The 24,234-nt window shown below is 39.6% G+C and overlaps 1 protein-coding gene and 1 pseudogene across 17 annotated transcripts in view; one reads left to right on the plus strand and one right to left on the minus strand.

Moving 5' to 3' along the window:
* Positions 1 to 13,563, plus strand: part of Picalm (phosphatidylinositol binding clathrin assembly protein) — a 120,428-nt gene extending 106,865 nt beyond the window's left edge. For 10 of the 17 annotated variants that reach the window (XM_045145084.1, XM_045145086.1, XM_045145087.1 and 7 more), the window contains 2 exons: positions 48 to 107; positions 2,019 to 2,129. In XM_045145084.1, coding sequence (XP_045001019.1) covers positions 48 to 107; positions 2,019 to 2,129 — 171 coding nt within the window. Of the gene's footprint in view, positions 1 to 47; positions 108 to 2,018; positions 2,130 to 10,684; positions 10,788 to 12,213 lie in introns of those variants that run through there. The other 7 variants (XM_045145078.1, XM_045145081.1, XM_045145079.1 and 4 more) reach the window with 2 other exon arrangements.
* Positions 3,504 to 3,618, minus strand: LOC123459971 (annotated as a pseudogene).
* Positions 13,564 to 24,234: the final 10,671 nt, after the last annotated feature.

Raw genomic sequence — 24,234 nt, forward strand, 5'->3', positions numbered from 1 at the left:
TACCTTGGAGTTACATTTACTTGTTTATTTTTATTTTACCATATCAGGCACCCCCTGTAATGGCCTATCCTGCTACTACACCAACAGGCATGATAGGATATGGAATCGTAAGTATATTTTCAAGTAAAACTTTTGGAGAATAAGTTAATTCATACTTAACATACTTTTATTACAATTTTAGAGTGAATGATAATTAAGTGCCCTATATACCACTGGGCCTACAAGCAGAACAGTGTTATCACAACACTACTTCCTTAAGTATTTCCATCATGATAAAGTAGATATTATTAATGTTCAGCATTACTTATTTTTCTCCTTATAACTTGGCTATGTGTAGTGTTTTTTATTAAAAATTCAAGTAATTCTGAGCTTTTGTTGTTATGACCTTACGCTAAATACCAAACTTATTATCTTAATAAGAGAGAGGAATAAATTTTATGTGGTACAGATCAGAGATATTTTCCTGTGACAGTGATCATTACAGTACGAGAAGTCTTTTTTTTTTTAATTAAAAATTTTTATTAACATTTTCCATGATTATAAAATATATCCCATGGTAATTCCCTCCCTCCCCACCCCCATACTTTCCCATTTGAAATTCCATTCTCCATCATATTACCTCCCATTACAATCATTGTAATTACATATATACAATATCAACCTATTAAGTATCCTCCTCCCTTCCTTACGAGAAGTCTTTTTATTCTTTTCCACACACCAGCTCCACATTTTGAATGCGGCTTTAGCCCCTCTTACCTTCTCCTATAGACTTGGATAAAAATCGACAGTTGTGACATCATGTCAGCAGTATGCTTGAGGAACTGTTACAAGGAAGGCTGTATTATGTCTCCTTCACTATGGGTCCCATGTTTTCTGTACATTGATGAGGTTTCAACCATAGTTGTTAGATTGGTGGGCTTGGACATAACTTTAAACTAATGTTGATGGAGTGGTCATCTTGAAATGTTAAATGGAATTTCTTGAAATACAAGGCTTCAGAGCACTTCAGAGTGATATAATTGGTAGTATGTGCATTATGGTCAAAGAAATACATGGTTGGCTAAAAAAAAGAATAGTCTCACTATGTAGCCTAAGCTAGCCTCAAAGTAAAAATTCTGCTTCACTCTCCTAAAGTACTAAGTGAGCTTCTATTTTCAATTACTCTAGAAGGGAATTAACTTTTGTGTGTGTGTGTATAATTAAGGTCCATGTTGAGTCTTTTTTAAAATATCTGAAATAAACATGAAAGAACAAAAGAAAACAAAACATCTTTAAAAAATCAGGTTACCACTTACAATCATTTGCATAGTTGCATAAAAACTTGATTTGATATACAAAGGCATTTAGCCTGCTCTGAAATATGTTAATCAAGATAAGAGAATCTATAGTTTTCTTTATATTTAGACCTGGAAAATCTGGTTCTTTGGAAGTTTGATGGTGTAAGTTATTTTTTCTGATACACTACAGTAAAGTTTAACTGTGTTTGCATATATGTGTGTGTGGTGTGCAGGCATACACGTGGAGCAGAGAGGCTGATACTTCCTCAGTCACTCGCCACCTTATTTACTGAGGCAGGGTCTCTCACATAACTACAGCTGACTGATTGAGCTAGTCTACCTAGCCAGCTCACTCTGAGGACCCGTCCTTTCTCCACCTCCCCATGGCTGGGATTACAGGTGTGACCCTCTGGCATTTCTGTGGGTGCTGGGGATCCAACCACAGATGACCATGCTTATGCAGCAAGCATTTTATCCACTTAGCCATTTCCCCAGACCCAGATTTAACCTTTGTATTTCCATTGAACAGAAAAAGTTACACATTATTAGCCACCTTTAAAAATGAGCATGATATTTTTCAGACAAGAAGTACTATTAAAAATGTTAGTCTTATTTGTATGCAGAGAAATTTTCCTTCAAAGCAAAGGTCCTATTACTTCTCATTCCTGTTACCCTGCTTGCTTACAGTGAGGAAGGTGGTCGTCCACATCTCTTAACTTACTATCCTTCTATTTTTTTTAGCCACCTCAAATGGGAAGTGTACCTGTAATGACACAACCAACCTTAATATACAGCCAGCCTGTCATGAGACCACCAAACCCCTTTGGCCCTGTATCAGGAGCACAGGTATAATGTGTGTGGTATGTGAGTGTTGGAATGTGCTTGACTGAGAAGACTTCTGTGACATTAAAAATTCCTTTTATAGAGCTTAGGAAATAAGTTACTTATGCTTTCCCCTTATTGCTTCATATCTTTCCCATGTAAGAACTTTTAGGAATATTGATTATTAGGAAGGAGGTAGATGGCAAGTATTAAAGATGGGAAATTCTTGTAACTTATGGTTGGTAGATCCAGAGTAGTTCTTTTGAGGTTGAGGGAACTTGATTCTTGCTGCTGCTTTGAAACCTCAGCTCCTTAGCTTGAGTGACGCTGCTACCCATGCTGCCACTAGGATGTCTCCAAAAGTTTTGGCTGTTACTTTTCTTTAAAAAAATTTTTTTTATTTGTTTATTTATATATTTGCAAGCAGAGAGAGATAGAAAAGAGACAGAGAGGATGGGCTCAGGGCCTATTAACTTTTTATTAAGTAACTTTTTTTCCCCCTGAGAATTATATTCAAAAACAAGCAAGAAAAGGGGAAGAAACCCTTGAAATGTCATTCTAACTTAATTTCTTTAAATGAGATTTTCTCCTAGTTCCTAGAAATTCACCCTCAGTGTATACTCCATGTTAATTTGCTACCTCCCTGTTTTCTCTAGCCGTGTACTGTGGGGTGAGTCGCTTCTGAAGAAATGGGTAGCTTATGTGTCTATGGCTCTGCTCATAGTATTTAACAATTAGAAATGGCTTGTTGTATGTAATTATCAAAGCACTCCTGTTTCCTGAATGGTTTTCAATGCCAACAAATTTGTAGACTATATATGTTTAAAGTGTATTTGAACATGTTTGAGTAAGTAATTCCACTTGAATGCACACATAGGTTTGTCAAGTTGACATTACTGAGAGCATTTGTCTTTTAAAAGCTGCTATGATATGAAATAACACTTTTTAACAAGTGGTTATATATGATGGCTTTAGATACTGTTGACCCTCTGTGGGTGGGAAGGGTTGTTTGTCATGGCTTTATATACTTGCTTACTTACAAGGAACTTTACATTGATCCCACAAAATGAAAAGTATAGTGCTAAATTTGAGGATTTAGTTTAATCAATAAGCAAATTAAAACATTTTGTTGATTTCTTCATTGGTATTAGGCGTTTTTAATGGAATACTGCTAGTTTTATTTAGGAGGATATGGCTAAAGATGTAAAATGGCTGTGCCTATTTTTGTTTTGCAGTAGCCAATTTTAAGTTAAGTCTGACATCAGTTTTAAGTGTCTAAAGGAAACAATGACTTGTTTGAATGTTTTTTTCTTTTAACTCTTCTAAATAGAGGCACTGTTCATTTTAGATACTGGAATAATTCAAGCTTTGCAAAAAATAGTCTTTTTTATTTTTATTTTTTATCTTATTCTTTCTTATATGTATCAAAACTCATACTTAACAATGAGCTCTGGGTTGCAAAAGAGAATTTATTTTTGCACCTGTCTTTGTCAGTTCAACAAAGACACATATAAGTGCTAAAAAAAAAAACACCAAAATAGTCATTTAACTAACCTTCTAGTATGTAAAATCCACTGGCACTTTAGGCTGAAGGTGGATTGATTATTTATCTGGAATGTTGGTAGTGCATGTCATGTCAGATGATCTTTGTGGCTGGATTTCTGTGGCGAAGGCAGTTTGCCTTGTTAGCAGTGTTTTGCTTACTTACTAGAAGACAGTATGAAAGAATTAACTTCTAGGAGTCAAATTTAATACTGTAGATCTTCTTTTTTTTAATGGTTCTGTAGCCTCCATCATACACCTAGATGAGACATAACAAGAATGTTCGGAGACCAACATGCTGACTGTTGTCCTCAGAACAACCTGGACAATGAGGTTCTTGCTTACTAGATTTTGCTAAGGACTTTTTAAAAATTGTTTTCTTTTTATTTATTTATTTGAGAAAAAGATGAGGGCATGTGTTTTTAAAGGTAGAAATCTTAATTTGTCTTAAAGCCAGAAAGTATTGATAAATCCTTAAGTGATGAAAGTTCTGTGCTGAACATCAATGACCATGTAGCAGTGTATGTAGGAAAGCACAGGAACATATTAATTGCCTAATATTCCCCAGGAAAAAATCTTAAAAATCAGGCTGGAGAGATGGCTTAGTGGTTAAACACTTGCCTGTGAAGTCTGAGGACCCCGGTTCAAGACTCGATTTCATAGGACCCACATTAGCCAGATACACAAGGGGGCACACGCATCTGGAGTTCGTTTGCAGTGGTTGGAGGTCCTGGCACGCCCATTCTCTCTATCTACCTCTTTCTCTCTGTTGCTCTCACATAAATAAATAAAAATAAACACAATAAATGCTCTATTTGAGGGCTGGAGAGATGGTTCTGCGGTTAAGGCACTTACTTGAAAAGATTAATGACCTGGGTTCCATTCCAGCACCCACATACAGGTGCACAAAGTGGCACTTATGTCTGGAGTTGGTTTGCAGTGGCTAGAAGTCCTGGTGTACCCATTCGTTCATTCTTTTTCTCCTTGCAAATAAATAAGTTGTTTTTTTTTTTTTTTTTTGAGGTAGGGTTTCACTCTAGCTCAGGCTGACCTGGAATTTACTGTGTAGTCTCAGGGTGGCCTCAAATTCATGGCGGTCCTCCTACCTCTGCCCCCCTGAGTGCTGGGATTAAAGAAAGGCACCACCATGCCCTGCTAATAAATATTTTTTTAATGCTCTGTTTAACTTCTTCCTACATGTTAAATGTCATGATGAATTCTGAGTTGAAATTAGTAAGAAAAACAAACTTCAGAGGAAAAAAAAAATGGTCTTAACAGCCTTCGAGCCAGCAGATCTGTGTTGAGTGTCCTGTATTCCTAGGGCTGCCATGCATAGTGGCTCAAGACAACAGGCGCTTATTTGCTTTCAGTTCTGGAGGCTGGATGTCTGAAATGAAGCCATTAGTAGGGCCATCCTCACAGTACATCTCCTACGGGAGGATCTGCCCTTGCCGCTTGCTGCTCATGGAGACAGCTGAGGATTCACATGATTTATTATAAAAGAAGTGGAGTGCAGCATGATATTTATGTTCCCGTGTAACTAGATTTGGATATGCCACCAGTGACCTAGCCATGCTCTGAACATTATCCCAAAACAACCTACCATTAACTGTTTCTGTAACTGAGCTTTTAGGCTGTTCTCTCTGGGCTTCTGTTGAGTTAGGACTATGATCTCTGGCTCTTTGGATGACATCAGCATTAGGAAAATGTATTTTAATGGCTGTATTTGTTCATTTGTGCTACTAAAACAACAGAGCAGACTGGACAATTTGTAATGCATGGAAATGTGTTGTCTCACAATTCTGGAGTCTGAGAAGTCCACTGTCAGGGTACCAGCTTCTAGCTAGGACCTTCATACCATACCATAACATAGGGAAAGCATCACATAGAAGAAGGGCAGAAACAGTGAGCACACAGCCTGGAGCAAATCCATTAATTTGTAAGGGTCCTACTTCTTGATAGGCTGCTAATAACTAAATTCCCTTCTTTTTTCCCCTTCATCCTCTCTCTTATCTCTCCTTCCCTCCTACAGTGAAAAAGATAAAACCCAGTATCTTACACACAAAGCCCATTTTGTATGCTGTGCTGAGCCCTCATCCCCTAAGTTTAACCTTAGTTTTAGTTAGAGTCAGTGAGTTGATCTGGATCTCTGCTAAGCGTAAATGGATGAGCAATAGGGAAGATTAAATAATATTTAAATTAATGCTTTTTCATTTACTCTTCAAGGCAGCCAGAAAACTTCATGCAGATAATAGCCTTAGGTATTCTAAACTCCATGCTATAGGAGAGCTAGAATTCAGTTCAGTTCATAAATCTCAGTGGGTCATTCTAGGAAGATGATCTGCGTCTATTTTTTTTCTTGTGTAGTTATTTTTCCTATTTTAGTGATGTGAAATTGAGTCTCTGCAGCATTGCTATTGAATGACAGTCTAGAGAGTTTTTTTTTTAATTATTTATTTATTTATTTGAGAGCAACAGACACAGAGAGAAAGACAGATAGAGGGAGAGAGAGAGAATGGGCACGCCAGGGCTTCCAGCCTCTGCAAACGAACTCCAGACGCGTGCGCCCCCTTGTGCATCTGGCTAACGTGGGACCTGGGGAACCGAGCCTCGAACCGGGGTCCTTAGGCTTCACAGGCAAGAGCTTAACCGCTAAGCCATCTCTCCAGCCCAGTCTAGAGAGTTTTTGTGTAAGGTTGTGGAAAAATTGTTTCCCTAATACATTGCTTTTTTTGTTTGTTTTGGTTTTTGGTTTTTTTTTCAAGGCAGGGTCTCACTCTAGCCCAGGCTGACCTATAATTCACTCTGTGGTCTCAGGGTGGCCTTGAACTCACGAATGTGAGTGCTAAGATTAAAGGTGTGCACCACCACACCTGGCTTTTTTTTTGTTTTGTTTTGTTTTGTTTTTGAGAGTGACAGATAGAGAGGAGGAGGCAGATAGATAGAGAGGGAATGGGCACGCCAGGGCCTCCAGACACTGCAAACAACAACAGACACAGCTTTACAGGCAAGCAGTTTACCGCTAAGCCATCTCTCCAGCCCCTATTTATTTATTTATTTATTTATTTATTTATTTATTTATTTATTTATTTATTTATTTATTTTAGCCAAGATCTCATGTAACACAGGTTAGCCTCTAGTGTGAGCTATGTAGCTGAGGCTGATCTTAAACTTCTGATCCACCTGTCTCTACCTACTAAGGGCTGTGATTACAATTTTAAGGTCAAATTTAAGAATTTTAAGTATGGAACTGATGATGTGTTAGAGAAAAATTTCCCTAAATATTCACTGTTTTACTCATTCATAAGCTTTTTTTTTCCCCCTTTAGTCCTGGGGGCAGACCTCACACATGACAGGTCATTGCTCTACCAGTGAGCTGTATATCTTCCCACCCCTTTTAAATTCTATTAATTTATCTACGGGAAGGGGGAATGGGGCCTCTATCCACTGCAAATGAATGCCAGATGCTTGTGCAATTTTTTGTGTCTGGATGGGGAATAGAACCCTGGTGTAAGCATGCACCTTTAATCACTGAGCCATCTTACCACCACCACCACCCGAGCCCTTTTTAATAAAATTTGAGACAAACCTTACAAAGATGCCCAGGCTCGTGGAATTTGTGATTGCCCCATGGCTTCTAAGACTGAGCACATACCTATACTTTTTAGACTGCTGCTGTCTGCTTTCTTTAGTGTTATCCAGGAGAATAACAGAGTGACCTTTCTTATTTATGGAGTTTAATCTCAGCCTAGAAATATAGTTTAAAACATTTATTTAGGTACTTGTCTTGTTAATTTATGATTTCTACACTGTTTACTTTTTAAAATACCATAACTATAAAAGAAAACATTCTTTGAAGGTAGTAAAAGCAAAGATTTCTGAAAATGTTAGAATTTTTTTTTTCATTTCAACATGTTTCTTTTTCTATTTTCCTTTTTATTGACAGCCTCCTTACATGTGCACAGTGTACCCTAATCATAATCCCTTTCCACTTTAATTACTCACACATTTTGTATTTTTATTTGTATGCTGCTCTTCTTAATATCCAGTGTTCTTATAATGAGAAAAGAATGAGTGTGTCTGCATTGGAGTAGTGAGACTGACCACTTTGTTTAAAAGACATCTTTAGTTGTGATATAAAGGTCACTTTGATTTGACCAGACTGGTGGCTATACTGAGTCTTCAGCTCTGTAGGAACTTGGAAATAGAGAATAAGACTAAAAAAAGGAGAATGGCAGTTTTGGTTTTATGTGTTACATGTGTACTGTATTTGTAGTAGGATTGAGGAGAATGACAGTTAGGATTTGCCTTATGCTGTTCTGTCAAATGTGATTTTGTGATCAATGCAGACAGTTGAGTTTAATTCCTTTTCCTCCAGTGAATTAAATTTCTTTTTATGTTCCTTAGCAGCTTTAAGCATTTTTCTTTAGTTTACTCAAAGATGATAAATAAAGGAGGTCTAGCACTTGTATTTCAGTTGCCTTTTTCATTCTTAAAAATCCTGCAGCTTCTTAACCCATTGGGATCCCATTTCCCTGTTGAGGTCTTGCTTCTCTTGAACAATAATGTGAGCAGCATATTTCTTATTTACTATGTCTTGATCTTGACTACTTTCTTACCAGTGCATGGTATGTCTGTGCTTGGTACTGACACTGGGGAGGGATGGAGGCAGGTGTTAATGCTACTGGATGTTTCAGCTCCCAGAGTTGCATAGCAGTCAGATCACTCTGGGATATGGTTTCATTTGCTTCAGGTGGGTAATGATAAAATAATGAATTTTGTTTTAATACTGGTGGTTTCAAACGTGTTTTTAATTTTACTGAGCACTCTCGATGTATGTAACTGAAAGACTACTAGAAGTTTTCATTAAAACCAAAACTCAAGGGCAATTGATCCTCTTCAAGATTATTTGTAAGCATCTAGGACTTCTGTCTGGCAGCTCACTAATTGAGAATAATAATGCTTCCCTTTGTATTCTCTTTTTAAAAAAATTTTTAAGTATTTTATTTATTTGAGAGGGAGGATGGGTGTGCACCAGGGTTTTCTGCCACTATAAACAAGCTCCAGACACATATGCCACTTTGTGCATCTGGCTTTACTGGGAAATGGGACCCTGGGTATTGGGCTTTGCAAGCTCCAGCCCCTCTTTATATTCTTCAGAGACATTTTCTTCTGGAACTATCAGATCTTTAAATTGCTGCCTTCATGAAAAACTATGATTTAAGAAGACAGTTTTAATGTGTGTCTCTCATAGGAGACATGTCATTTAGATGCAGTGAATCTGTAGTAAGGAAGGTTTGCTACGTTAACTTGAACTGAGAGAAAACTGCTTGGGGAAAAAAATATTGGAGGTCTCAAGTGGGACTCCTTCAGAGCTTAGCTTTTCTTGTTTTTGGTTTTTTTCAAGGTAGGGTTTTACTCTAGCCCAGGCTGACCTAGAATTCATTCTGTCGTCTCAGGGTGGCCTCGAACTCAGGGTGATCCTCCTAACGATGCCTCCCAAGTATGTCACCATGTCCAGCCTAGAGCTCAGCATTTAATGATTGCTTAAAGACATTCTCCTTCCAAATGGTTATACATTTCGGGATGGAAGGGGTGAAAGTAGTAGCATCTTTTCAGTCAAGTTTCCAACTTAATCTGTCCTCTGCATTGCTTGTATTTGGAACCTTCAGCCCAAACAGGCTACCCTGTCCTTCCTGAAGCTACCTGGTTAGTTCACCATCCTTCTTATCTCTTCCTGTTGTCTTTGAGCATTTATTTCTCAAACAATGTATGGATCAGAAAAATAATTAGACTACTAGTATAATTGATGGTTTCCAGCTTTCCAAGTTGATCTGAGAGCCCTGAATGACAGGTGGCTTTAGTGCTGCGGAAACTCATTGCCTGTCATTCTTTATGATGCTTTTCTTACAAAACAACCAAATGAAAGAGAGAAAAAATACTTGAAAGGTAGAAAGAGATGATTCATTTTAGACTAACAAACATTTTTGTGGCTTAAAATTCTTTATAAGATTTGACTATTAGAAGGGAGAATTGAAGTTGTTTTTACCTAGCCTTAGTTCTCAATTAAACATCCCTAAAAATGGCTCATTTCATAATGACCCTGTTGCTTACATGCTCTACAATCACATATTGAGGGAGAAAAAGAATAAAATTTTGTTCTAAATGAAAGTAGCCTATGTTAGGATTTGTGTACTCATAGTTCTGCATGGTGGAGCAGATAGAAACACATACACATATCAGTTCTTCAGAACTATCTTTTGGGGGAGATTCTAAGATAATGTTACTACTTAAGTGTAATGGTCTTTCAGCCTTACATTCTAGTTAAAGATAGGGTAGGCTGTAAAAGTCAAGCATATTTAAGCAGGGAACACAACAGAGAATTTATATGTTCCCCTTACTTGGCATGATGGATTTGTCAGCTTCAGGCTGTCTACAAGCAGGGGACAACTCCAAATGAAAATATATGAGAACCGAGAGCAGGAATTATACCCTGTAGGAAGAAGAAAGGAAAGAATATTGCAGCTAACTGTGTTGGGTCTGGACTGAGGTCAGTGTGCACACCTTTGGATGGATGGATGGATGGATGGATGGATGGATGGATGGATGGATGGATGGACGGACGGACGGACGGACGGACGGACGGACGGACAGACAGACAGACAGATGACAGGAAGCCATCTTCACTAATTTTTTTAATTACACAGTTTTGCATCCCGACTCCTGTTCAACCTATTCCCTTTCTCTAGCCGTCTACACACTAAGTCTTAACTGTGGGGCAGCTTATATCAACCTTCATGGATGAAAGACTTTCTTTCATGTTTCAGAAGCACAAGCTTGTGTTTTGAAAAACATGTGCCATTGGCTATTCTTGACATGCAATAATTTTTTTTGTTTTAATCCCATTTTCTGCAAAGGCTGTCTTCATATTTATTAAATGTGACAAAACAAAAACCACTCTTCTTTCATTACATTTTCTGCTTTCATGTTCTGTCATTCTGAGATCTTTTTTTCTTTCCCTGTCTCTGTCTTCTTTCCCCCAGCTGTCGGCAGCATCCAGCCCCTCCAGTCACAGTCCTCACAGAGCTTCAGGAAAGGATCCTTTTGCAGAGCTCTCTTTGGAGGATTTCTTATAAATCACTTTAGGTATTGCTGCTTGTTGGGGGAGATGGGGACTTAAATACTAAAAAGCAAATTACTGAACAATTGAGCACTCGTCTTCTTCCTTGTTTCTTTAGAGGAGTCTAGGTTCCCTCCGAGCCTCAGCTACCCACTCTGTTCCTAGAGGAAGAGTAGAAATAGGTCAAGATAGGACATAAGAAGCAACACCCTTGGAAAATATCTTTAACATAGGTAGAAGGTGTGCCATCAAAGGTCCATTTTTTTTTTTTTTGTTCATTTTTATTTGTTTATTTGAGAGTGACAGAGAGAGAATGGGCGTGCCAGGGCCTCCAGCCACTGCAAACGAACTCCAGACGTGTGCGCCCCCTTGTGCATCTGGCTAATGTGGGTCCTTAGGCTTCACAGGCAAGCGTTTAACCGCTAAGCCATCTGTCCAGCCCCAAAGGTCCATTTTTAACATGTGTAAGCATCCATCATTCTCAACAGATGGATGTGATCTAATACCAATTTTAAAAACTAGCTGTTCTGGCCAGTCTTAAAAGAATTGAGAAAGATACTCAGTTTTACAAATTGTATTAGGACTTGGTTAGGAGTAGCTTGAGTTTTAGTAAAGTGGCCGTAATTTTGAATAAATCATTTCCATAATTCCTTTAGAGTTGTATTTTATGTATTACTTTTCATTTAAAAATAATAACTTAAAAACAGCATTTTTTTTAAATCACAGACAAATGATTGCTTAAGCCCTTTTGACTATGAGGGTTTCTGATATGCTCCACACTGCCTTTGTGTACTGAAGACAGAATAATTTGCTCTTCTTGATACTCTAGCCTCCAGTTTACTTTGACCTTCTAGATCTTTGGGAATTTGCACTCTTCTTATTTGGCAAGTTTGTTGCACATCTGCCTCAGTATTGGTTTGGGGTAGGCAGTTTAAGAGAAGTCATGAGTGAAGCATCTGAGTGAGCAGTGACCCTAATTGAACAATGTTCCTTTAGAGTTCTTCCTAGTTCTGATTTTATGCTGGTAAAGAAGTAATTTGGTTAATATAATATCACTCTTCATTATACTCTCTTTAATTTTGTATCTTTTAGAAATAAGATTTTACATTATGCTTTCCCAAATGAGATTTTACATGGAGTATGCCTGATTTTGGATAAATAATTTTGAATTAATGAAAAAAGAGTTCATTGTTCTTAACCCTCCCCCACCCCCAACCAAAACCCCTTGGTTTTTAGTAATTAAAAGTTACTATAATTATACTTCAGTATGGAGTGTATGAGTATACATGATAAGCTGATAATACTGACTGTGTTTTTAATCAGGGTTTTTGTCAATCATGTTGTGAATGCTTCTGGGCAGTTTGAATAGTAAAGGCCACAATACATTTTTATTTGTGCAAAGATACTCCACAATGCAGTGAACTAACATACATGCCCACTTTTTTTTTCCAGATACAATTTATGTAACTAGATGGAAGAGAATGGAATTAACCCAAAAACACAAGTGCTCAAATGGCGAATCCTTACTTCCAGCAAAATCCAGACTGCTGTCTCGTAAACTCTTCTTCCATTAGAATGCTACAGTAACCAGTGAAGGCCCACGAAGGGACTTGGGACTAGCTTATAGGAGAACGTTATCAATACAATTTATAAAGCCAAGAATTGCCATGATTAAGACTAAGATCTTTTTGGTGACTAACCCTTCAGTTCTTTCAAATCTTATTAATACCCATAATCAGTAACCTACCAAGAAAAGCCCTTACTTGGAGAGTGTGACATTTGTATTTGGAAAAGCTGCCTGGAGAGAAGAGTTGTGTCCTTTACAGCAATTCAACAGGACTCGATGGGGGATCAAAATCATAATTCTGAAGTATATATTATCTTTGTTTTTTCCAGTCCTCACAAATACAGAAACCATAACTGAAATTAACTTTTCTTTTTTAAAAAAAATTATATTCAGTTTGCAGTAGACATTCCTTAAGTATTTGTATTTATTTATGATTATCAATTTTACATAACATTAATATTGTATCAAACCTCCTTATGAGAATGAGTATGGATGTTCACAGTATGTTTGATTTTTATCCACAAGAATGAATCTGATTCAGAATGCTTTTCAGCTGACATACAGAGCACTAAATAGTTTAAAGTGAGTCCATAGGTCTGAATTTCTTAAGAATTCTCAGTCCCTATGGAATTTAGGGAAGCATTATAAATGCATTAATCCTTATAGTCAATTCTGTGCCTAGGATTTTGCAAGGGAACAGTTCACTGACTAGGACAAGCACTACATTTAGAACGGAGCATTAGTGCACTGGGAGGGGTCTTTACCGCTTGTGCTTGGCATGTCATTGTTTCCATTTGACATTAGGCCTTTCCAAAATGAATGTGAGGAATTGCTTTCACTTCAAGACTTTTCTTCTTTTCATTAAAACTTTAGGAGGTGTTATCGGGGACGGGAGGGGAACAAAAATCCTTGAACTTTTTATTTGGCTTCTGCCATGTTATGATCATGTACCTTTTAAATAAGGGGAAATAGTATCTTTAAAGTCAATGTCTAGCTAAGAGTTTAGCTAATGAAGAATTCAACTGCACTGTTGATCGGTGCTTCGTGTAAATACATCTTATTGCTCGGGTTGAGAGGGGCCTTAAGAAGGACAGTTCATTGTAGGAAAGCAATTCTGTACATGAGTTTAAGCATACTTGTTGCATTGTCTCTGCAGATTCTATTTTTGTTTACAATATTAAAATGTATGTTAGCAAAATGGGTGGATTTTCAAATAAAACGCAGCTTCCACGAAACTTGTTATGGCATTCTGGTTTGAGGTGCATTTTCCTTTCTTTTATTTTTTACCATCAATATCATCAATTTTGCTAATAAAAGTATACCCAGGTGGTTATATTTGCTGATTTAATAAAGTGTAAAAATTTTTATTTAAATATCCAAAAAGATTTATGCTTGTAGTTCTTGTAGTTCTTGTTACCATCTAGAGTTATTTGATAAACTGAATAACTTGTTAACTTGTTCATGTTTGCTTTTTTATCAGTTGTCTTCAGTCAGGTAAGTTTTCAGGAAGAAAGTGTTCTTCGGTGCCTGTGATTGTGCTGCGAACAAGCCTTTATGAACCCTGTGTCGTCGCATGGCAGAATGAACTGGGAGTAGAGTTCTCAGAATACCAGATACTGAAAACTTTGTGTTGGTAAATGTTTGCCATGATTAGAAAAAATAGTAATTAGCCAATGTGCTTATTAATCTTACTGATCTTTAGGATTTATTATTATTAAATGTTTCCAAGTTAGCTTCCTTAACACCATAAATTTTGATTAATCTCTTCTGGTACTTGAGTAGTTGTAAAATTTAAGGTTTATAGCTTATTTCTTTTGAATGACTTTAGTTTGGAAGTATGTTTCAGTATGTTGAGTACTTCATAACTACTTCCATTCTGTTCAGAGTACTCTTGGGCTCTAGTTACAGACAGAAATCAAGAAGAAAAGGAACTTGCCCAAGAGGACTAAGTTAGCAGGGTAGAAGAGCCAGATACCTGGTTTCGTGGTCCATCGACTTGCTGTCATTAATTCAAAACTGAAATGGTGATTGTGTCCCTCTGCAGCGTAGCCTACTGCCCATTCTTTACCCCCAGAGGCTCTTTGCTGTATCCTCTGATGCCTGACCTCATTGCAGGGAAGAATGGAAATGTGATCATGGTAACTTCAGTCCAAATACAATGGGAAAGGTAAACCAGCTCTGCATTACGCACCCACGTCATGTGAGAAAGCCATGCATGCCCACACATTTTACTTCTTGGTTAGCAGACTGGTGATAGCTGCAGAGAAAGATGAGGTTGTTAGCAGGGGGCAGCTGGACCTGTCTCAAATGATTTCCTAAACTAGCTTTATACTTTTGATTTTCATTTCATTATTAGCATTCAGCATTTTTTTAGAGGCATCTTTTAACCAGTAGCTATGAAATTCCATGTCTAGGCTTTATATTACATTACACAAGTAATCTTTTACTTTTCCACAAAACAAAACAAAATGACCCCTGTAAAATATAGGCCTTTATGGGTATCCAGTATCCAGTTCATCAGGAAAACAGCACCCTTACTTGTTTTGCCAATTTTCCTTAGTTTCAGCCAGGGCCCTTTTGAGGTATGATGGGGTGGCTCTCTCCTTAGGATCTGCATCTATCTACCATGCCTGGCTTTAAAAATATTTTTAAAATAACTTTTCTAGCTTTAAATTTTTTTATATTATTATTCATGCTAAGAATCATACCCAGGGCCATTTACTTGCCATCTCCCCCTGAATCATCCCTCCCTCACCCCAGCCCACAAGAACTAATTTGAAAGTTGGTTTTAAAATAAATAGTATGAGATTCACTGTGGGAAAAACACCTTAACCATATGGAGCTTTTTGCACTCAGGTATCCTGCCTGCCTTCCTTAAGCCAGGGCACTTGGTGACTGTCCTGTGCTTGCTCCTGATGAACAAGCAACTGAGTGGCCATGTTCTTACAGGAAGCTTGAAGAAGGAAACACCAGAACTAAGCATCCCTACTCCCTGCCATTCACCTGGAAGTTGATTTCCTTAGCCTTTCATGAGCACTACTGGGAAGCATCAAGCTCACCATACTGGCACCACCAGCCAGCTTTGTGGCTACTTTAAAAAAAAAAAAAAAAAATTCCAGTTTTTTTTTTTCAAATATATATTTTTTATTTTTATTTTTTTTATTTTTGAGGTAAGGTCTTGCTCTACCCTAGGCTGACCTGGAATTCACTTAGTCTCAGAATGGCCTCAAACTAAAGGTGTGTGGCACCACACCTGGCTCTATTGATTTATTTATTAGAAGGAGAAAGAGAGGGGCAGATAGAACAGACATACCAGGCCTCCAGCCACTGCAGACAAAGTCCAGACACATGTGCCACCTTGTGCATTTGGCTCACATGGGTCCTGGGAAATTGAACCTCAGTCCTTCAGCTTTGCAGGCACGTGCCTTTCCACTAAGCCATCTCTCCAGCTCTTTGTAGCTGTTTTGACACAAAATGTAATCCCTGGTCACTTTTGTCTTGAAGAAGGGTAGGAGATTAGAGCTCCATTAAGTTACTATTGGAGAGAGGCTTCGGGGGCAGGAAGCAGGTAGAAGAGAACAGACTCACTGGAGACCACAGGAAGCCCAGCAAGCTGGTCTGAGGCAGGCATGAGAATACCTCACTCATAGCTTGATAGTTATAACAATTATCACAGCAGCAGCTTATCTTTCCAAGGACTATTTGATAATTTATGATGTTGGCCTAAAAGAAACAGTAGGACAGTAAAGCTATTAACAGGTGTTGAAATAGCACGTTGGAAAATTAGAGGTTGTGGTGTATGGCCAGTAGTGCATGAGCCCTGGGTTCAAGAAAAAGACAACAATTTTATCAGCACCAAACACCTATTTAAAGAACAGCAGGGGAGAGGTAGAGTCCCCAAAATAAGCTGTAAAGGGTTAAATCAACGTAAGGAATTAAAATGATAGATTACTAAACATCCACAGTCAATTCAGGAAATGATGTATTTAAAACAAATTACCAAAGAAATACTAAAAGCACAGCAGAATCATATGGTAGTTCAATTTTCAACCTTTTAAGAAGCCTCCATGCTTAGTTCCATAGTGGCTGTACCAGGTTATACCCCACCAGCAGCGAGTGAAGAGTTCCCTTTTCTCACATCCTTGCAAGCATTTTGTTCTTCAGGGTATATGAGAAAGGGTGGGGTGGGCAGGGAGAGGACATGGTAGAGAGGGAAGGGAAACAAGACTTAGAATTTTTAAATGTGTGGTAGGAACTTCAAAGTGGAGATGAAAATGCTTTCTAAGTGTGAGGCTATAATGTCTTCATAAGAATTTATCCATTTGATCAAGTTCATTAATGAGGCACATTTATTAAGCTTAGATTAAGTTACTGTGTGATCACTGGTAAATCACTGTTGAGGGTTTTTTGTTTGTTTGTTTTTCGTGGTAGAGTCTCACTCTAGCCCAGGCTGGCCTGGAACTCATGGTGATCCTCCTACCTCTGCCTCCCCAGTGCTGGGATTAAAGGCATGGGCCACCATGCACAGCTGTTGAGGAGTTTTTGTTTTGTCGCCTCACACCCCCTGGGTCTCACTCTAGCTAGACTGACCCTGAACTTACCCTGTAGCACCACACTGGCCTCGAATTAATAGTGACATTCTCAGCTGAGACAAAAGACACCATGCCTGGTTTTTTGGTTTTTTTTGTTTTTTTTTTTAAATAGGAACTGGGACTCACTGTTATAGTCCAAGTTAGCCTCAATTTCTTGATCTTTTTTCATCTTCCTCAGTGTTGGGGTTACAAGCGTGCACTGTCACATCTGCTTTCCTAGTTGAGACTTGATCCTGACCCCATGTGGTCTTGTTCAGCATCTGTACGTGACCATTCTCTCTCTCCCTCCCTCTTTCTCTGTCGAATAAGTAAATAAAAATAAAGTATTAAAAAAAATTACTCGGAAATAAGGATGGGAAGTCAGGTAATGGGATATGTCGTCACTGGTGTCCTGAAGCTCCCCTTTGAGGCCAATCCTGTAGCACAAAACAGCCTTGGTATCACAGTTATCTTTGTGAGCAGATAGACTGTTGGAAACTCACTGCAGGTCTTGATTGTTGTAGGAAGAAGATATGTTTTTCTGGGGGGCTAGTTGTCAGTGCAGGAGGACAGGAAGAACACTGTTCAGTCTCCTTAGGAGAAAAAGATCCGTCACCCAACTGAGAAGCATGCCCCTACTCGTCAGCATTATCTTACTGTCTTATACAAGATTCAGGAGGGAAATGGAAATTCTCAAGTTGTCTATTGTTAACAAGACACTTTTAATTCCCCATTTATTAGCTAACTTTTAGCAATAGTTTTTTTTATTATTCAAGATTAGAATAATTGTCTTATCACAAAACTTTCTTGATAATTTTGGTTTTGTTGTGTTTTGTTTTCTTTTTGTGAGGTAGGGTCTCACTCTAGCCCAGGCTGACCTGGAATTCACTCTGTAGCCTCAGGCTGGCCTTGAACTCAGTGATCCTCCTACCTCTACCTCCCAAATGCTGGGATTAAAGGAATGGGTCACCTCACCCGGCTTGATTGATAATTTTCTACCCAAATATAACTTTCTGAGAAAGGAGTGGGTGACCCCCCATGAGAAGGATTTGGGTATTTGGTTCGCTTTAGCCCCTTTTTATCTGAACCTTTGATTTCACTGTTGGAATTCTGGAATCACATCTGTATGACTCACTGCTTATCAAATATTCAAGCCTGCCACCATTGGAGCTTTTCTTGTACCTCAATTCTTGACTCTTCTACTCTGGCCAACCTTTTCCCCAGCTCTTAATACAACTCTGGGATTACCTGCCACCTTGTGGCCTTTACTTATCTCACCTGTTCAACTTCTACTATGGGCAATGTAAACTGGAAAGGATTTCCAAAGTTCACGAAAATGGTTTTGTTTTGCTTTTTTTTTTTTTTTTTGGTAAATCTAAAGAAATTCCAAGTATAGTAAAGACAATACACAATGATGGTTGAGATGACCAAAGTAACAATTTAGTGCCAGAGTAAGAGGCTGGCGAAGGATTTGTCCCAGTGTGCAACGTGAGAGGATTGAGGGAGCGCAGGGATGAACCACGACGGCTGAGAGAAGAGGACCGGGAAGGAGACTTCACGGACACAATCGAATGGGAATGGTCAGCCCAAGTGAAATAAAGATCTAAAACTGTCCACTCCTAGCCGGGCGTGGCAGCGCACACCTTTAATCCCAGCACTCAGGAGGCAGAGGTAGGAGGATCGCCATGAGTTCAAGGCCACCCTGAGACTACAGAGTTAATTCCAGGTCAGCCTGGACCAGAGTGAGACCCTACCTCGAAAAACCAAAAAAAAAAAAAAAAAAAAGTCCACTCCATCTGCCATTTGGGAACTTGAACCTTTCCTCCTAATAGGCAGGGGCATAAGCCAAATCACTCATAGTTGAGGAGGTAGAAAAATGCAGGGTTAAGAAGCTTGGCTAGGAACCAAATGAAGTAAGGGACAATCAGGGAGTTTACAGTGAGGTTGATTGATTTCATTCAGCTATCCAACATACTGAGTGCCAGGTAAGCATGAGAGTGGAGAAACAGCAGAGCTGTGAATGGAGTGAGGAAGCGAGATAATAAGATGAGAGAAGGGTTCTCCCACCTCGCAGGCAAAGACCTGAAGGGGGCCTGGGCAATGTGAGTTAGAGGAACTTGGTGGGTGCCGAGGTCTGGGCAGCAACAGCCAGGGCTTTCCAAGACAGGCCGAAGCTTAGATTGCTTTGTAAGGTGAAAAGACCCTAAAAATGTTGAGCTGGGAATTACTTTTAAACTTTTCCTAAAATGGTCACTGATTTCTCTGTCAAGAGAGGGTAATGAGAGAAAAGAAGACATAGACCAGTCAGAAGTAATCGTAGTAGTTGAGGCATGATCACATCTGGGGCCTTGAGGTGGACTAAAAGAAAGAGATTGCAGTCAGCTGGAGAAAGGGGAAGGATGCTCAGTGTTTAGGCCTGTGGGTAAGACAGAACAGTGGAGGCAATCCTGGAATATACACCTGGAGGACAGCTTGCAGAAATTCCCCTTTAGGGAACATTCTCTCCCTTCAGAGTGCCTCCTTAGGGCAGCACCTGATGGGAAAGTAAAGGACAGCAGCTGCACTCTGCAACTGCTGAAAATTTAAGTCCATTCGAGCCCATTGCATAATTTCCCCAGGCCTCAGTTTCATGTGTGAAGTGTAGGTATGATAATTGTGCCTACCTCATAAGAATGTTGTGTGTAGTGAATACACCTAGAACAGCCAGGCACATGGTAAAGACTCAATGTCTTTTTAGTTGTTTTTTTTTTTTTCTTGTTGTTTATTTGTTTTGTTTTTTCAGGTAGGGTCTTGCTCTGTAGCCCAGGCTGACATGGAATTTATTATGTAGTCTCAGTGATTCACAGTGATTCACCTCACCTACCTTTGCCTCCCGAGTACTAGGATTAAAGGCATGTGCCATCATGTCTGGCACCTAATTTATTTTTTACTTTCTTATTTTTGAGGTAGAGTCTTACACTAGCCTAGGGTAACCTAGAACTCATTCTGTAGCTCCAGGCTGGCTTCAAACTCACAGTGATTGTCCTGTCTCAGCCTCCAGAATGCTGGCATTAAACACATGTACCACCACACCTGGTTTTGTCTAACATTTCTTTAATATTTTATTTGAGAGAGAGAATGGACACATCAGGGACTTCAGCTGCTGCAAATGCTCCAGATGCATATACCACCCTTGTCCATCTGGCTTTATGTGGGTACTGGGGAATCGAACCTGGGTCCTTAGCCTCTCAGGCAAGCACCTTAATGCCTGAGCCATCTCTCCAGCCCATCTAATTTACTCTTAAATGTTCCAGAAAAACTTTCGGTCAGAGCCTATCTGGGTGGCTCTGGCCGTGTTCAAATCCTGTTTCTAGTGACTAGCTGAGCAACTTAGGAAGTTACTGAATTTACTCTAAAATGATAATTTAGCTTCTGTCTCCTAAGATTATAATAATTGAATTAATGTGAGAAGTGCCCACAAGAAGCATGTTTATGTGGTTGCCTTTACATCATTATCAGTGGTCCTGTGGGTACTGCCAGAACATAGCACCAAACCTTGATCCCACATGCACTGTCACCCAAGCTCAGTCCCTGGTCCGGAGGTGGCTTTTTCTTTTCTCCTTTCCTTGCCTTATGCTGCCCTGAATGGAACCCAGAGAAAGCCTTTCATGTTAAGCAAGGGCGTGCTCGCTTGCTCGCACCCTAGTCCCTGAAGGAATATTTTGGTAAGTTTATTTATTTATTTATTTATTTATTTATTTATTTATTTATTTATTTATTTATTTATTTATTTGAGAGCGACAGACACAGAGAGAAAGACAGATAGAGGGAGAGAGAGAGAATGGGCGCGCCAGGGCTTCCAGCCTCTGCAAACGAAATCCAGATGCGTGCGCCCCCTTGTGCATCTGGCTAACGTGGGACCTGGGGAACCGAGCCTCCAACCGGGGTCCTTAGGCTTCACAGGCAAGCGCTTAACCGCTAAGCCATCTCTCCAGCCCTATTTTGGTAAGTTTTACAAGAGCACTTGGGGAGATGGCTCAGTGGATAAAGGCCTTGTTGCTCAAGCTTGAGTACCTGTGGTGGGGCTGTCTAATCTCAGTGGGCCAACTAGCCTGGTCAACAAAAGAAACCTTGCCCCAACCGAGGTGGAAGGTGAGGGCACCCAAAGCTGTCCTCTGACTTCCACGTGTGCCTGCGCGCGCTTGCGCTCTCTCTCTCTCTCTCTCTCTCTCTCTCTCTCTCTCTCTCTCTCTCTCACTCACTCACTCACTCACTCACTCACATACACACAAAACACTTTGGGGGTAAGGATTAAACACACAGCTCAGTGCATGAGATCCTGGGTTAAATACTCAGTATTTTAGGGTATGCTTAGGTCAGCAGTTTTAGATGCCCAGAGATACTCTCTAAAGCAGAATAATGCAGTTCGAGCAGTTTTTCCCCCAACAATAAATTACTGAGGCCTTAATGCCTTAAAGATTGCATTTGTTATGAGGTAAACATGGTGGCCTCTGTGATTAGGATTCATTCTGCTTGTGTACAACAGAAAACTTACACGAACAATGGTTAAAACAAAAGAGACTTGTTTTCTTTCATATGTGACGCGTAGTTGGCACTATAGCTTTCTTTGCCCCACCAGATTGTTTGGGATGTCTACTTTTAGTGTGCTTTGTTTCGTGGTCCTTTAGGTCTGTCTGTTTCCCTTCCCTCCCCTCTCCTCAGTTAAAACAACTAAATAAATACATTATTATATGACAAGGAATAGAATAGATTTGATGTTAAATTAGCTACTATTTAAAGACATGTAATTTTTATTAAAAGATTTCTCAATTTTATAGTTTTTTTCTGATCAGTGACTTCAAAGCCCATGTCACATGTTGAAATTAAAATATTTTTTCAATTTTTTTTTGAATTTTATTTTTCTTTATTTGACAGAGACAGAGTGAGAGAGAGAGAATGGGCACACCAGGGCCTCCAGCCACTGCAAACGAACTCCAGAGGTGTGCACCCCCTTGTGCATCTAGCTAACATGGATCTTGGGGAATTGAACCAGGGTCCTTTGGCTTTGCAGGCAGATTCCTTAACTGCTAAGCCATTGCTCCAGCCCTCTTTTTCAATACTTTAATGAAAGTGATATCAAAGTCTCAAAAATGAAAAGCAACCAAATAAGACTACTAGGCTGGATGAAGGTTACAGATTTTAGATTCTGCCACACAGTGGCATTGCTTTGTAAGTATAAAGGTCACAGAATATACAGCCAGGAGAAAATTGGTTGGTGGAATATTTAAGTGTGATTGTCAAAGGGTATCATATATGCAGGTTAGTCACTCGCTGTAGAACCTCAAATGAGTCCAGTGTGCTCTCCCACCCCACCTAGCTTTGGAGCGGGGACTTTATTTGAAGCAGTCCTGTAGAAGTGAATCCACTATGGTTAACTTCATTCCCCTTAGGAGAGGGTAATGTTGCACAGGCTGGCACCTTCTGTTGTTTCTGTTTTTTTGAGATAGGGTCTCACTCTGGCCCAGGCTGACCTGGAATTCACTCTGTAGTCTCAAGCTGCCCTTGTACTCATGGCAATCCTCCTACTTCTGCCTCCCGAGTGCTGGGATTAAAGGCGTGCACCACCATGCCTGGTAGGCTAGCACATTTTTATAGCTGAGACATCACAAAAATGACAACAGTAAACCATGAAGGCAAGAGAGGTCAGTGAGTTGACAGCGGAACTTGGGAGGGAATTGCTGGCAGGGTCTGATCCTCGACATCTGTGAGCGTGTCTGAATCTGCACTTATCGCAAAGCTCATGTGCCTGGCTGGAAATCTGAAAGCATTTCTATTCAAAGAATTTTATAAAGTATCTTGAAAGTCTTAACACTTTTTCAGATCATAACAGTAGAATGACCTAAAATACAACTAATTTTAAAAGTCAGGATTTTTTTTAAAAAAAGCCTTTCTGGGAATTTTGAGTTTCACAGAGCCATGGAATGGGAAATGGAGACAGTCCAATTAAAGTCACTAATATTTAGAAAGCCTCTGTTGCTGAAGGGCATATTTTCTTGCTTTTAGTGCAAGAGCCTGTTTATTCCAAGAGAAGTATAGAGAACCGCTGTGTTTTATGTCTAGTGAAACCAGCGAGGACCAAGGTCTTTAACAAACAGCCTTTTATTCCCTCAAAAATTCCCTAGTTTCTTTGCTTCCTGAATCGTTCCAGTGTCTGACTACAGAGCTCAAAAAGAAACAAAGATGCCCTGTGCGTCCCCCTGCCTTGTACACATAAGCACTTTGGAGCTAGTTTACTACTTGGACCCATGGCCTGCTGGGGATCAGCAGGTCCAGGGTGGAGCCTCTGAGATCCACCGAGCAGCTGAGTCACATCAGGCCATGTCGAGTGTAGAGTTCAGCCTTCCCCAGAGACACTGCACAGTGGAATGTTCACGATGTACCACCTAGACAACCTAACATCTCTGGCTTTGTTTCCAGAAAGTCCTAGGTGACTGGCAGAGCTGCCACGTGCAGGCCACATACTTTCTTTTATTATTTCTTTTTTTTTTTTTTTTTTTTTTTTTTTTTTTTTAGGAGGTAGGGTCTCACTGTAGCCCAGGCTGACCTGGAATTCACTATGGAGTCTCAGGGTGGCCTCGAACTCAAGGCGATCCTTCTACCTCTGCCTCCCGAGTGCTGGGATTAAAGGCATGTGCCACCATGCTTGGCTATACTTTCTAAAGTGTCCTACAGACCAGGAATTGGGTCCACAAAGTACAGATGAGGAAACAAGGGTTTAAAGAAGTTAAGTAACTGCCTGACATTCAAAAATAGCCTGATTCTGTATGTAGTCCAAACTTGTCTCTTTACACCATTTTAATCTTTTCAAACCTAATTTGTACACCAAGGCAACTTTTCCATGTTAATGCTACTACTGTCTAATCTCCGGTGCCCCCAAATCTAGAATAACAACATGTTACTCTGAGAACTAAAACCTATATAAAATCCACCTAAGCTCATGTAACTCTTTCCTCATACCTATTACTAAAAGTGCTAAAAACCAGTGTGGTTTAAACATAAGATTGCCTCTCTCTACCCAGTTGCTTGACTTGTGTCTGTATTGCTGAAGACCAAGAGGAGCCACAGTGGTCCAGGCAAGTTAGTGGACCATAAGATCCTTGAGAAAGGGCAAGCTGATGCTTCATCCTTCAACCTCACACAGTACCAGGCTGGAGGGATTTGTCCCACTAATGCTTTGTTGGATGACACTGACAGAAAGGTCAGGAGTAAAGCAAGTTCAGATTTGCTTAGTGATGTGGTCATCTAACAAAGCTGCCACTGTGAGCTGCTGGGAATTGGAATTCATCAAACAACAGC

The sequence above is a fragment of the Jaculus jaculus genome, chromosome 3 (genome assembly GCF_020740685.1).
Source record: "Jaculus jaculus isolate mJacJac1 chromosome 3, mJacJac1.mat.Y.cur, whole genome shotgun sequence".
Classification (NCBI taxonomy): Eukaryota; Metazoa; Chordata; class Mammalia; order Rodentia; family Dipodidae; genus Jaculus; species Jaculus jaculus.